At 58.0% G+C, this 13,131-nt stretch overlaps 1 protein-coding gene across 1 annotated transcript; it reads right to left on the minus strand.

Annotated features, from left to right (window-relative positions):
- Window positions 1-408: 408 nt before the first annotated feature.
- Window positions 409-8,802, minus strand: PNOC (prepronociceptin). The gene is made up of 3 exons (XM_075750346.1): window positions 8,757-8,802; window positions 4,765-4,901; window positions 409-1,213 (listed from the first exon to the last, which is right to left on the minus strand). The coding sequence occupies exons 2-3, from the start codon at window positions 4,882-4,884 to the stop codon at window positions 728-730; spliced, it is 606 nt and encodes a 201-aa protein (XP_075606461.1). The 5' UTR covers window positions 4,885-4,901; window positions 8,757-8,802; the 3' UTR covers window positions 409-727.
- Window positions 8,803-13,131: the final 4,329 nt, after the last annotated feature.

Here is a 13,131-nt window from a genome sequence, read left to right on the forward strand (position 1 = left end):
AGGGAGATGCTGCCCGGGGTAAAAAAAAAAAAGAAAAAAAAAAGAGGGGGGGGGGGAAATTTGAAAATTCTCCCAAATTATAAATTTGGGGGGTTTGGGGATGGGTGGTCTCGGCAGCTGCAGAGTAGAGGGGCTGGGGGCTCCGAGCATCCCGGTGCGGAGCTGGGGGGGGAACGGGGATCGCGGGTCCCTGGGGAGCGGGTTAACCCGCTGCTCAACTTGGCAATGTGAAACTGGAGCATTTTGGGAGGAATTTAATGGCTAAAAGGAAAAGGTTCTGCTTTGTTTTAATCTATTTAATTAATTTTAATTGATTTTAATTTTTAAGACTTTAAAATGTAATTTTTTAAAAATTAATTTTTAAAACTGACTCAATTTTTTCATTTTTAAGCTTTTTTTTTTTGCCCCCCTGCTTTTTAGGGGACTGAACCATCCTTCAGACCTATTTGGTGTGGAGGACAAACCCGTTTTTGCCCATCCTCCTCGGGGTGGGGTTGGGGGGGGGGGAGGCTGACAGCAAAGGGCCTTTCCCTGAGCACCCTCCGGACGCCGAGATGCCGACGGGCCACCCTCAGCATCCCTCCCCGGTCTCCGATTCAGCCTTTTTCAAACCGTTTCCAAATTTTTGCCCCCTTTTTAATTTCGCGCCTATGGACGTGTGGTGTAGAGGGGTAGAGGGTTGACTTTTTTGGCCATGGCGGACCTAGCCGGGCGGCGCGGGTCTCCGTTAGATCTCGTTGTGCTCGCTGATGCCGCCGGCAATGTCGTACTCACTGGAGCGGGGTGACATGCCCAGGTACTGCTTCAGGAACTCGCTAAACCTCTTCTGGTTGTTCCACTTCCTCGCCGATTTGCGGACCCCGATGAAGCCCCCGTATCGCTTCTGCACCCCCCTGGCTGTCGGCGCCGGCCGCGAGCCGTGCGGCCCCCGCGGGAAACCGCTGAGTCGTCGGGAAATGTCCTCGGGTGGCTGCGGGAAGGCGCCCGGCGCCGGTTCGACGCCTTCGTCTTCGGCTTCCCGGCGCCGCAGGAGCTCGCTTACCTGCAGCGGGCTCACCGGTACCGCCGGTACCGCCGCCACCACGCCGTGCCAGGGATCGCCGTCGTCCTGGAGGTCGCGGGGCCGTGGGACGGCTCGGCCGGCGGCGGCGGCGGCGCACATCTCCCAGGTGGCCCGCGGCACGGCTTCGCCTTCGCACTCCAGGATGCAGACCTGCGTGGGAGACATGGGGATGGCACGTCAGAAGGGGTTTGGTCCACCCAGGACTGCGGGACACTGGGCAGCGCCGGGTGGTGCACCCCAAATGCCAGGTGCTCAGGCATCCCCCCGCTTCCAGGCCATCCAGCGATGCAACGCACTGGAAGACACCCGTGGAAAGGTGCTGGCAGCTCATCAGCCCTTGCCTGGCCTCATTCAGGAAGGTGTCCCCTCCCAAAACCCATTCCTGAGCTCCCAGAGGTGGTGGTGGTGGAGATGCTGGGGAGCCATGGCAGCTGCTCAGCACCCCTCTCCCACCCCTCCCTAGACAGGCTCTGCTCCGCACTGGACACACTCCACACTTCCACATGCCGCCGGCTCCTTCAGCCAGACACGAGCCCAAAAAATCATCGAGTCACAGGACAGCAGAGGTGGAAAGGACCTCTGGCATGTGCCCATGGCATGTCCTGGTGCCTGGGACTGTTCGTCCCCAGGGGCAGGTCTTTGCTCTTCTCCTTGCCGAACTCCCTGAGTTTCCTACCAGCCCATTTTTCCGGCCTGGCGAGGTTCCTCTGGATGGTCGCATGACCCTGCGGTCTACCATCCATGCCTCTCAACCCTGCATCATCTGCTAATTGCTGGAGGTGCGTCCACCACATCGTCCTGCTCATTAATGAAGATGTCAATGTCCCCCAGGTTTCAGTCCACGTCACCGCCCATTTATCTATCCTGTGCTTCAGCAGCTTGTCTATGAGGACGTCATGGGACAAAATGTCAAAGCCTGATGAAAGTCAAGGCAAGCCGGTTGTCTCACAGCAGAAAGCTATCAGGTTGGTCAAGCACGATTTCCCCCTCATAAATCCATGCTGGCTGCTCCCGATGACATTCTTGTCCTTCATACGTCTGGAAATGCTTTCCAGGATGATGTGCTCCACTGCCTCCCCAAGGATTGAGATGAGGGCAACTAGCCCATGGCTTCCCAGATCCTCCTTCATGCCTTCCTTGAAGTCAGGTGTGACATCTGCCTCCTCCCAGCCCCCAGGAACCCGCCACATCCCTTCAAAGGCCATCAAGAGCAGCCTCGTCAAGAGGTGCCATCGGGTTTCCTCAGCACCCGTGGGTGCATCCCACCACGTTTGTGTCTCATGTCTTTAAATGAGACCTCGCCCACCAAGGCAGGGCACAGACCTGGCACCGCTGTGGGGTGATAGCCCCAAGTGGGCTGGTACCACCAAAATCAGCACCCAGGGGAAACCATCCAGGAGAGAACTGTAGAAGAAAAAATAGGCCATACTAAATAAATACCCAAAGAAACCAGGGCTGGAGGGCCCAGAAGGGAAGGGTTGTCCTCCCTCGCGTTGAAGTATCTCCATCCCAGCATTAGGTTCATGGTGGGCTCTTTGAAATGCTTAACACCAACTGGGGGACCCCATGTTGAAGCACATTGGCGTGTCTCATTGCTACAGGCTGTCTGCAAGACCATGGGTTCATTAACTTTGCCAAGAGGGAGGTGCTACAAGTCCCAACGTGGTGTCTCAGGGCTGCAGCTCAAGCACGTGGCTCTGTGGCAGTTGGCTATTTCCATCCCAGAGGGCAGACAAAAAGACAAAAGAAAAATAGTTGTCCCAAAGTGAGGTGGTAAGGAGGGTCTTGTAGGCTGGGACACCTACAAGGGTCCTTGTGGAGACACTGAGGGCATTCTGTGCTGAGTCAAGATCCTGTCCTGGGATCTCCAAGGCTTTGGCAGGATCTACGGCTGATGGACAGTGTCCTGGCAGTGGCTCACGTTGGAGATGAAAGGTGATGGATCACATGCAGGGAACAGCTCTGATGAGCAGCAGCTAATAGGCTTCAAGAGGAATTACCCCAGGCATCAGGCTGAAGACCATCCGTGGTCCTACCATCCATCCACAAAGCAGCATGATGAACATCCCAGGGTCCTCAGCTGTCTTAGTTCACATGGAAATGGCTTCTGCCACCGGGCCAGCTCACAGTGTTTTGGGAGTCCTCAGCAAACACCAGCCAACGCTCCTCCACATCCAATGCTGAAACTATGCTCCTTCTGATCTTCGGTTGGCATTAATGGTGCCACCCTGGGTTTGCACCGTGCCTAGATGACTCTGGGGACCAGGACACAGGTGATTCATCCACATCTTGAAGACCAGCTCCATCAACTGGTCCCTGTCCTGCCCCGGCAGCTGTGATACTGGTGCAGGCATGCCTGTAACTTCAGGGGGATCTCCTAGTTCTACCTCTGAAGGATGGGTCAGCCATGTTGCTGATGGGACTTCCTTGGCTGGTGCTTTGGAAATGGTGGAGGGTTGTATCAAATCCCACCATGATGTTTCTTCCAGCTGAAACTGAGCCTCGAAAGACCCCAGGATCCTCCGCTCCTCGTTCAAAACACTCTTGCTTTGAGATACAACCTTGCACGGGACCCGTGAGCCACCAACCATCCCATCTCCTCTCCATCTTGCTGTCCGGAGAAGACAGAGCAAAATGCAGCTCCAGAAGCAGGACCAGGCAGGAAGGGGGGGGGTCCCTGCAGAGACCCTGGGGCCTTCAGACTGCAAAACAGCATTTTGGGGCAAAACCAGGGAGACTGTGCCCCAAAAGTTGGTGGCAGCAACGTGCAATTGCAGGAGGCTTTGTCGGCGAGGGGGTGGCACTGGGGTGGCTCCAGCGTGGTGTCTGCGCTGCCCTGGAAGTCACTGGTCCCCCCTGGTTTTGGGGGGGACGTTTCCCAGCCCTGGGGGCTTCCCGAGCTGCCGGCTCCTTTCGGGTGGAGGGCTCGACTTGCCGTGATTTATCGTCAATAATAAATAGGCGAGTGGGTGGGGGGAACGACGGATAATCCCCTGGGGGGTGGAGGGGGAACGGGAAGGAAAGAAATGCTACTGGCCAGGGCACGGCCACGGCTCAGCGGAGGGGAAAAGAAAGGATTAGGGGCTGGGAAAAACCCAAAAATGCTTTTTAATGGCTCTTCCCATCCGGCGTTGGAGGCAAATGAAGAGGGTGAGAGGGGCTGATGCCCAGACCCCAGAAACACCACAGCTCTCCAGCCATCTGCAAAGCTGGTCCCACCCCGATGGGGCTCAGAGGGGGATTTTGGTGCCTCCTTGGAGGATGGGGTGGGGGTCTGGGGGGCCTGGGGTTGACGTAGGTGCAGACGGTGATGCTGCAAGCCATGGGGGCAGGAAAGCCGGGGATGCTCGGGGTCTTGGGACTCTCCTTGGGCCATCGCAGCCTCGTCCCCATCACTCCCAGCAGCTGATTTGGGGTCTGCATCCTCCCTCGGGACCGTCTTGTCCAATGGTGTCCCTGGGGGGTGCCCAAGGAGGGGGGACGGTGGCAGCAGGTGGCACCTTCCCCTCGAGGTTTGGCACCGACCGGCAGCCAAAGCCTCCCCAGACCCCAAACCCCAACCCCGGCACAGGAAGGAGGGTGCCCACCCGGTGTGTGTGTGGGGGGGGGGGGATGCAACTGGCACAGCACCCATGGGTGCTACCCCTGTGGGTGCTGCCCACGGCAGGGGGGGGCACAAGCCAGCGGGCAGAGGGACTTACGAGGACGTCAAAGCTGTCCCGGTAGAGGTGGCGGTCGCAGCGCAGGCAGTCCCCCCGGCAGTCCCCCCGCGCCCGGGCGAAGAGGCAGAGCAGCAACAGGTCCCAGAGCACAGCCCTCATGGCGGCACCGGCAGCAGCTGCGGCACGGGAGAGAGAAAAACCGTCAAAGCGGGACGGCACCGGCGCCTCCGAGCCCTGCACCTGCACTGAAATGTGCCCGTTCTCAGCCCGTCCTCCCTCGTCGTCCCCCCCCAGACACACGTGTTCCCGCTCTCCCTGCCAAAATTATCCTTTCGGGAAAGGAGCTCGGCTGCCTCCTCACCCCCAGAACAGATCCGGCGTCTCCTGGCTTGATTTTTTCCAGGCTACCGCATGGCACGAATCCCGGACGGGGCTTAATTTAGGAGGTGGACGTGGTGGGGCAGCACGTCCCCAGCTGTCCCCTGAGCAGGACACTCCTTATCCGAGCATCGCCGGAGCTGGGAGAGGATGCCCCTCTCCGATTTCCCCTCCTGGCCATTTTTGGGGTGCTACAACCCCTGTCCCCATCTCAGGAGGGTTCGGCCATTGCAGGGATTCCGGGATCTGAGCCTGCCCGGTGCGGAGCAGCAAAGCCCATTCCCAGAGAACCCCTCGTGTACCGTCCAGCTTTGCCGACGTCGGTGACGGGTGACGATTAAGTGACGTGACCAAGGCTGTGCGCTTCCTTCCCCATTCCTGGAGATTTGGTCCTCCTGACCCCCCCCCCCCACCTCCCTCATCCCGTCAGGAAAAGGGATCTGACATCCCCGTGGTCCTTGGGAGCGGGTCCCGGTGCTGCACGGCATCAGGTTTATAAGCCAGCGATGGGACGAGATGAAGGTGATGGAGAGGAGCAGGACGGGGACGCGGAGGTTGGTGCCACCCTTGGTGGCACCGAGGTCCCTCCATGTTGGAGCAGCACCCAGAACCCCCCGTACCGGGATGCTCGGAGGCGAGGAAGACCTCAGTGATGGTGGCTTTGCAACCCGTGTGTTACTCCAGCAGCATTTCAAGCCGCTTTTGGGGAGGTTGGGGTCCTGATCAGAGGGTCCCCACTTATTTCCCACCCCACCGAGGTGGGGTACACCCCTGCTCCTTGCAACGGAGGCAGAGCATCCGCCGGGGTCCCCAACCGGCGTCACGGTCACCTTTCGTCCCCGCCAGCCGGGCAGTGACACAGAGCCTGGCAGCTCCCGTTGTCATTTGCTGGAGGGTGCGAGGGGAAGCTGATAAGGAGCAGGAATTAAGGTTTAATCTTTGCCGAGTCTCATTAAAACTGGCTGGCGGCGTGAGTCAGAGGCTCGGCAGAAAGCTCCCAGGAGAGGGCAACAGACCCCCCCCCCAAAAAAAAAATAATAAAAAAAAAATCACTCAGTCCCAAAATGGGGTTCAGCGGAGCCGGGGAGGGGTCTGCAACCCACCCCCAGCCCTGTCCCCATGTCCCCGAGAGACATCGGCCATGTCCTGGGAAAAGCAGGTCACATCTGGCTGCGGAGGAGGCTCCCAGATTACGGCTCGGCTTTTCTTCCCGGTTAATTGAAAGATGCTATCGGGCGGGCGGGATGCGGTACCCCACCAGCAGCACCGGCCGGGGCAGGGCTGGTAAAGAGGGAAACAAACCCCCCTGTTTGCGCATCGGTGCCCCCAGCGCCCCCCCCCCCCCAAAAAAAAATAATAATTCAATCAGGTCGTTAAAAGGGAAGGAGCCGAGTGCAGGGGATTTTTTTTCTTGCTCCTGCCCTTGCGTGTTTGGGGGCGAGGGGGGGTGGCAGGGTGGTGGGGCGGTGACGGCACGAAGCCCCGCTCTGAGTTTCGCAGTCACAGACCCACGAGAAAAAAAAGGAATGCCTTTTTTCCCGGTTTTCCCATTTTTCCCCTTTTTTCCCCCTTTTTTCACCATTTTTCCATTTTCCCCCAATTTTTCCTCATTTTTTTCATATTTTTCCTCATTTTTTTTTCTCAGGGAAAACTGAACCTGGGCCCTGTTTCTCAGGGCCCCGCTGCCCTCACGCCCAGGGATGCCATCGACCCTGGCCGAGGATGTGCCGGCCCCGGCGTCACGCCACAGCCACCCCCACGGCTCCTTGGACGCCGGGGCTGCTCCCGGGCACGAACCTTCCTCTTCCTCCCTGAAAACTAAATCTTTCCCTCCCGGGGGGGGTGTGTGTGTGTGTGTGTGTGTCAGGATACGGCCACCCCATCTCCCAAAACAGCTTTGGGACCCGCCTGCTGCTACGGGCTGCCCCAAAGGCGCATCCTCTCCGGTTCTCAATCCAGTTGAATTACCCACATTAATATTTGGGGTGAAAAAAAAAAAAAAAAGGGTTTTTTTTTTTTTTTTCTCGAAATCCAGCTTGCGGTTCAGATAACGGCGGGGGTCTGGTTATCCGTCAGGACAAGCGGCTTTTATTTATTGCTCCGGGTGGGATGATGTGGGAGACGGAGCCGTAGGAAAGGGCTGATTCCAGGGGCAGCGGGAAGGATGGAGCGGAGCTCGTGGGATGTGAATAACCCGAGGAGAAGAGGTGGAGGGGGGAAGCAGGTGCTGGCTGAAATGGGCTTTATTCGCTTGATTTGATGCGATTTGGGCCGGGAGCTCGCGGAGAGCGCTGGGGAGATGCTCCCTGCCTCTCCCCAGGGATGCTCCATCCCCTTTACCCATGAGAGACGCTAACCGTGGAGGGAGCAGGGATTATCCCGGTAGCGGGATCACCGTCCTTCCCCAAACACCTTGGCGGGGGTTTCAACGCAGCGATGCTCTCGCTTTCCCAGGTCAGGATCAGTCCCGCCACGTGGGAAGCACATTTAGGAGCTTTTTCGCTTCCCACACCCGGAGCTCAACCGGCCCCAATTAATTTTTTCCCTACTAATTTTTTGCCCCGCGCTGCCCAAAGCCAAGGCCTGATCCAGCGGGCAGGAGAAATGCGACCGGGCAGGATCCGGCCCCGCTGGGACCCAGCATTGAAGGAGTCAAAGCTTTTTCCAGCCAAAAAAAGCGCAATATTGTCCAACAGTGTCCCCCACTGGCACCGGGTAAAACACTTCCCTGGCTCCCCCAAACCCCGGCGATGCCGTACGGCTTCGTGCCGGCGGCTTTTGGGGGGATTTTTAGGGAGAAAAGGAGAGGTTTGGGAAGGGGGGGGTGGGGGGGGGTTGGCTACAGATGCCCGGCACTCACCAGAAAAATAAGCGTTTCCTTTTGTCGATCCCCTTCAATCAGGTAATTGGCCATAATTGGCCGAAATTAGATGCCGCGGCGCGACTATAAACACAGATGTGGGCTCCAGAGACTGAGAAAGGCTCTTTAGAGGTAAAAAAGCTCGGGGAGAACGTTTCTCCCCCGCGTCCCCACGTCTCAGCCATTCACTCCTGGTTTTTTGGGGGGGGGGGGGCTGACAAAAATCGAAGCAACAAACACACACCCCCACCACCTCCACCCCTCCCGTTTTTATCCTTTTTATGCTTTTTAGGAGGGAAAAAGGGATTGCTCGCAAGCAGGGCATCTCTCGGAGCATCCCGCAGTGATCCCGGTGAAGTCCCGGCTAGAAGAAAAAAGGGGCAGAAATTGTGAATGGGGAAAGTCGTGGTGTGGCGGGTCCCCTCCAAAAAAAACCACCCCAAAAATCCCCTAAAAAATCCTCCCCATCCTGGAGGAACCCACCGTCACCCCGTGGGCTTCCCCCCGGCTTCGGGCAGCCGGCCCGTGCCGACTCTTGTTGCATCCCTCCGGCTCCACTCCCGTTGATTTTGGGGCTGGACGGTGAAGCCGAAACTTTTCCTCTCTTGGGATAGAGGGGATGGATTTCTCCCTCCGGGAAGATATTTCATTTATAGTGGGGAGGGGATTATCTATCCATGAATCGAAGCCGGACGGACCATCTTCGGACGTAAAAAAAAAAAACCAAACCCAAAAACCCAACAAAAAACCAGCCGAGCCCCCCCAGGATGGAAAATTAAAGCGGATTTCCTACCTGCGGGTGTGCTGTCGGCTGCCGGCTCCTCTGATCTGTGACTCCTCCGGCGCCTGTGCCACGGTGGTATATATAGACGGTGTACACACGCATCCCCACACCTCCCTCCCCGAACACGTGCGTCGCTGAGCCCACCCCCGGGGGCTGCCGGCGGAGGGATGGATGAGCCAGCCGGCAGCTGGGGACCGGGGATGTTCATCCTTCCCCTCTCCCGCATCCCTCAGCCCTTCCTCTTCCTCCTCCCCAAATCTGGGGTGTGGGGTGGTGGTAGGGGGGGAGAAGCGGCCCCAAAAGAGGCGAGGGATGCCGGCCTGACCGTTAGCCGAAGGTGCGGGGTGTCCGAGCAGCCCGGGGACGGAGGGGTTGGGACGGAGCCCTGGGGCCGGGGGGGGGGTGAAGCTGCTGCTCGGTGGCCCCGCTGTGCCCTGGTCCAGACCTGGAGGGGTTACGAGGACCCGAAGGCACCGGCAGCCAGGTGAGCCCCGAAATCACCCCCCACACCCCCAGAACAACCCTCAGCCCTACCCGGGGCAGGGGGGGGGGGGCTCTTCAAACCCCCCCCCCTGCTCAGAGCCCGGGAAGGGGTGAAGGGGGGGTCCCCGACCCCGTTACCAACCCTCTCCGGCACGGCTGCGGCATCGCCGCGTGGCTACCCAGCGCGTCGCGCATCGATGGCAGGCGTGCGGGTGGGAAGAATTGATTTCGGGCTCGGCGGATGATGGAAGGGGAGCGGGGGGGCGGGGAGGGGGAGCAGAAAATTCCAACTTTACGTTTCACGGCTGATGGAAACGCCTGGTGAGCCAAACGCAGCCGCGTGCTGGCACCTCTCGACGCGGGGAGCCAGGTTTGGCCGCTCCGGCGGCAGGGATAGATGCTGCCTTTGGTTTGAAAAGGCCAAATGGATCTCGACCTTCAGTGGTTTCACCCCCAAAACCAGCATCACCCCATATTCCCCCCCCCCCCCCCCCCCAATTTAGGTGACCCGCAGCGGTAACGTTCATCCCAGCCCACACCGGCGCGGAGCCAGGACCCCCCCCCCCCCCCCGAGCATCTCTCCCTGCCCCACCTCGGCAATTAAATAATAAAATCCGCCGCGGCGCTGTGATCCTATCTTGGTAATTTCTTGTAACGACTCCCTAGGAAGGGCTGGAGATCAGAGCGAAACGCCTTTCGGTTCGGCTACGGCTATTAAATAGTTGCGTTTAATGTGTCCCCCCCCGGGTGAGACCTTCGGCTGCGCTGGTGCTTGGGCAGGCGTTAAAAAAAAAAAAAAAAAAAAAAAAAAAAAGAAGTACAAATTGATGAAAATGCCCCAAAAGTGGTGAAATGGCATCGTAGGAGTGGGTAGAGGGAACCTGCCTGGTGCTGGGGGTGAGATGTGAGCCTGGATTTGGGGGGTTTTAGGGGGAAATAGGGCTGGTGAGGAACTGCCCACGGGCAGCCTGGGGCGAAGCGATTCCCTATTCCAGCGGTGAACGCTGGAGATAAAGAGGCTGGGGGGTTTTTTAATATATATATTTATATTTTTATTTTTTAAATTTTTTTTTTTAAATATTTTTTTTTCCTTTCAGTCTTTCCTTAACGCCTTGGTTTTTCATGAAGGACGTATTTCCCTGGCTCTTATGCAAAGCCGAGCAGCAGCTGAGCCGGAGCGAGAAGGCTTCGCGCTTCTTTTGTCCTCTCCGGGGGTAATTTTACAAGCTCTCAGGGCTGCCGTTCGCCCCGCAGCCCCCCAAAATATTCACTTTTTGACATTTATTGAAGCGCCGGAGCCTTTTCTCCCGTAACCCGGCCGAAGGGGATTGCCTCCGCGGCCCCTTGGTTGAGCCGGTGAGGAGGATGATGATGATGATGCTGTTGAGCTGGCAGGAGCAGGAGGCAGCAAATGACATCGGGGTGACGTCGTTTACAGTCTTGTTAATTAAGAGGGGTGGGGGTGGGGGATGATTGACAGCCAAAGTGCCCAAAGCCAGCACGCTAGGCAGGAGAAATACCCATTTTTGCAGCGTTTCCAGGTTTTTCCAGGTCTGTGTGGGTACCATCAGCAGTACCGGGGAGAGAACAGCTTTGGGATCTGGGGACGATTCAATCCTTGTAAAATTAGGATAGAAAATACAGATGTGTATTTTTTTTAAAAGATTTTTGGGTACTTCTGTTTCAAAGTTGGGTCCGACCGAGCGCTCTCCTCCGCAGTTCGGGGCGGGGGGGGGGGGGAAGAGCATCCCTGGTGAGGTGGAGCAGGAGGATTGGAAGTGACAGGCAATTAGCAGCGAAAAGCAACGATCCTTTTCAGAAAGAGGACATAAAGCAGATGGGATCTGGCGCAAGGGAAACATGGAGAGGCTTCGAAAGCTGCCTGGAGGACGCAGGAGCTGGAAAACTCAGGAGCCGGGAAGTTGTGTTGTTCCCCTGGTCTCCTGGATCCCTTAAACGCTGCAGCTGGAGGGGTTGAGGACGTTCCCAAGCCTGTGTGATGCATCCCATGTTCACTTCTGGATGCTGCCTGATCATTTTTGTAATTAACTCTGGGCGTTTATAGGGCAGCTGTCCCCTCCTTCAAGAAAAACATCCCCCCCCGAGCATCCCCCCTTCTCCCAACCCCTTCTTGGGTACCCCCACCCAGGAACACCCCCCCCCCCCAAGCATCCCCCCCCTCTCCCAACCCCTTCTTGGGTACCCCCGCCCAGGAACAGCCCCCCACCCTGAGCATCCCCCCCTCTCCCAGCCCTGCTTGGGTACCCCTGCCCAGGAACACCCCCCCCCAAGCATCACCTCCTCTCCTAACCCCTTCTTGGGTACCCCCACCCAAGAACAGCCCCCCTGAGCATGCCCCCCTCTCCCAGCCCTGCTCGGGTACCCCCACCCAGGAACACCCCCCACCCCGAGCATCCCCCCCTCTCCCAGCCCTGCTTGGGTACCCCCACCCACGAACAGCCCCCCCACCCCGAGCATCCCCCCCTCTCCCAGCCCTGCTCGGGTACCCCCGCCCGGGAGCTGATTCCCCAGGAGCTTTACAAGAGCCAGGCGCTCGATGCTGGGGCCGCATCCTGCCCACAGGCAGCTCAGTGAGAAGCTTTGAGAAGATGAAGCAGCACTTGAAAGGGCTTCACTGCCCCCAGTTTAGGGTCGATAAACGCCAGCAGCGGGGTACAGACTGGTGTTACTGGTTTACTCCCACCGGCAACGACGGGGAGCTTTGAGCTCTGCCCTGGCAGGGTGAGGATGAGCGTGATGAAGGCTCAAGCCATTTCTGCACCCCTGCAAGCAGCTCGGGGCTGGGCAGGGGAACGGGGCCAGCACGCTACGTCTCGTCGCCGAGTTTGGGGTTTGCCCGGCCACCCAACACCGCAGCCGGCAGAGTCCCGCTGGGCGACAGGAACCCGTTTGCATCCTTCGCTGCCGATAAACCTTAACCGAGGCGCCTGGCTCCGGGCCACGCGTGGGGACGGCTGGAAGCCCTGCCAAGGATGCCGAGGGTTGCCTGGAGACCTGCCTGCGCTGAGCAGGAGGCAGATGCTCCGAGCAGGGGTGCGGGCAGGCAGCGAACCCCAAATTTCAATGGGGGGGCGGGAGGGAAAGCAGCTCTTTGACGAGCCACAGGGACGAGGCGTGTGTGTGTGTGGGGGGGTACCCTCCGGCTCCGTCGCCGTCGAGGAGATGGGTGCTGCGGGTAATAGCGCAACCGGGCTGGAGCTGATTGAATTCGCCGGGTGGAAAAGAAACCGCTTTTTTCTCAGGTTAGTTTTCCACCACTTTAGCGAGTTGGATGAGCTCGGGAAGGGGCCTGATGGGCAGCAGGAGGATGTGACGGGGCAGAAACCATCCACCCGTGCAGATGTAGCTCTTCATGGACGAAGCAGCACAAACCTGCCTGGTTTCCACCGTAACGTGGGCAGTAATGGCTTCACCGCTGGGTCTCCAGCAGATCCTGGCTGAAATGAGGAGTCTGAGGCCAAGAATGGACGAGTTGAGGGATTCAGAGGCATATTAAGGAAAAAAAAACATGAAAAGGAGGGGAGAGCAATCCCTTCCTGCACTTTGCACCAAGCAGGAAAGAAGGAAAGATGATATTGGGCAACCTGGTCTGGTGGGAGGTGTCCCTGCCTATGGCAGGGGGGTGGAACCAGAAGATCTTTGAGGTCCCTTCCCACCCAAACCATTCTGTGATTCCATGATTCTGTGATCTTTGAGGTCCTTTCCAACCCAAACCATTCTATGATATTTCTACAAGGGAAGAGGAACTAGAGCAATTCAGCTTGAGGCAACATCTGAGAAGATCATAATTTCTACTCGGTGCCCTTCATCTCTGCTGCCAGGAAGGGCCAATTTGGACATGGGAACTCCATTTTGTGTTGGGAAAGGGAGGTTTTACCCT

The sequence above is a fragment of the Balearica regulorum genome, chromosome 3 (genome assembly GCF_011004875.1).
Source record: "Balearica regulorum gibbericeps isolate bBalReg1 chromosome 3, bBalReg1.pri, whole genome shotgun sequence".
Taxonomy (NCBI): domain Eukaryota; kingdom Metazoa; phylum Chordata; class Aves; order Gruiformes; family Gruidae; genus Balearica; species Balearica regulorum.

Excerpts from the sequence above, each read along its gene's own strand:
- PNOC (XM_075750346.1), bottom strand. The coding sequence starts at position 4,884 with ATGAGGGCTGTGCTCTGGGACCTGTTGCTGCTCTGCCTCTTCGCCCGG. Across the intron at positions 1,214-4,764 it reads GGGACAGCTTTGACGTCCTC|GTCTGCATCCTGGAGTGCGA; the intron begins GTAAGTCCCTCT and ends TCTCCCACGCAG.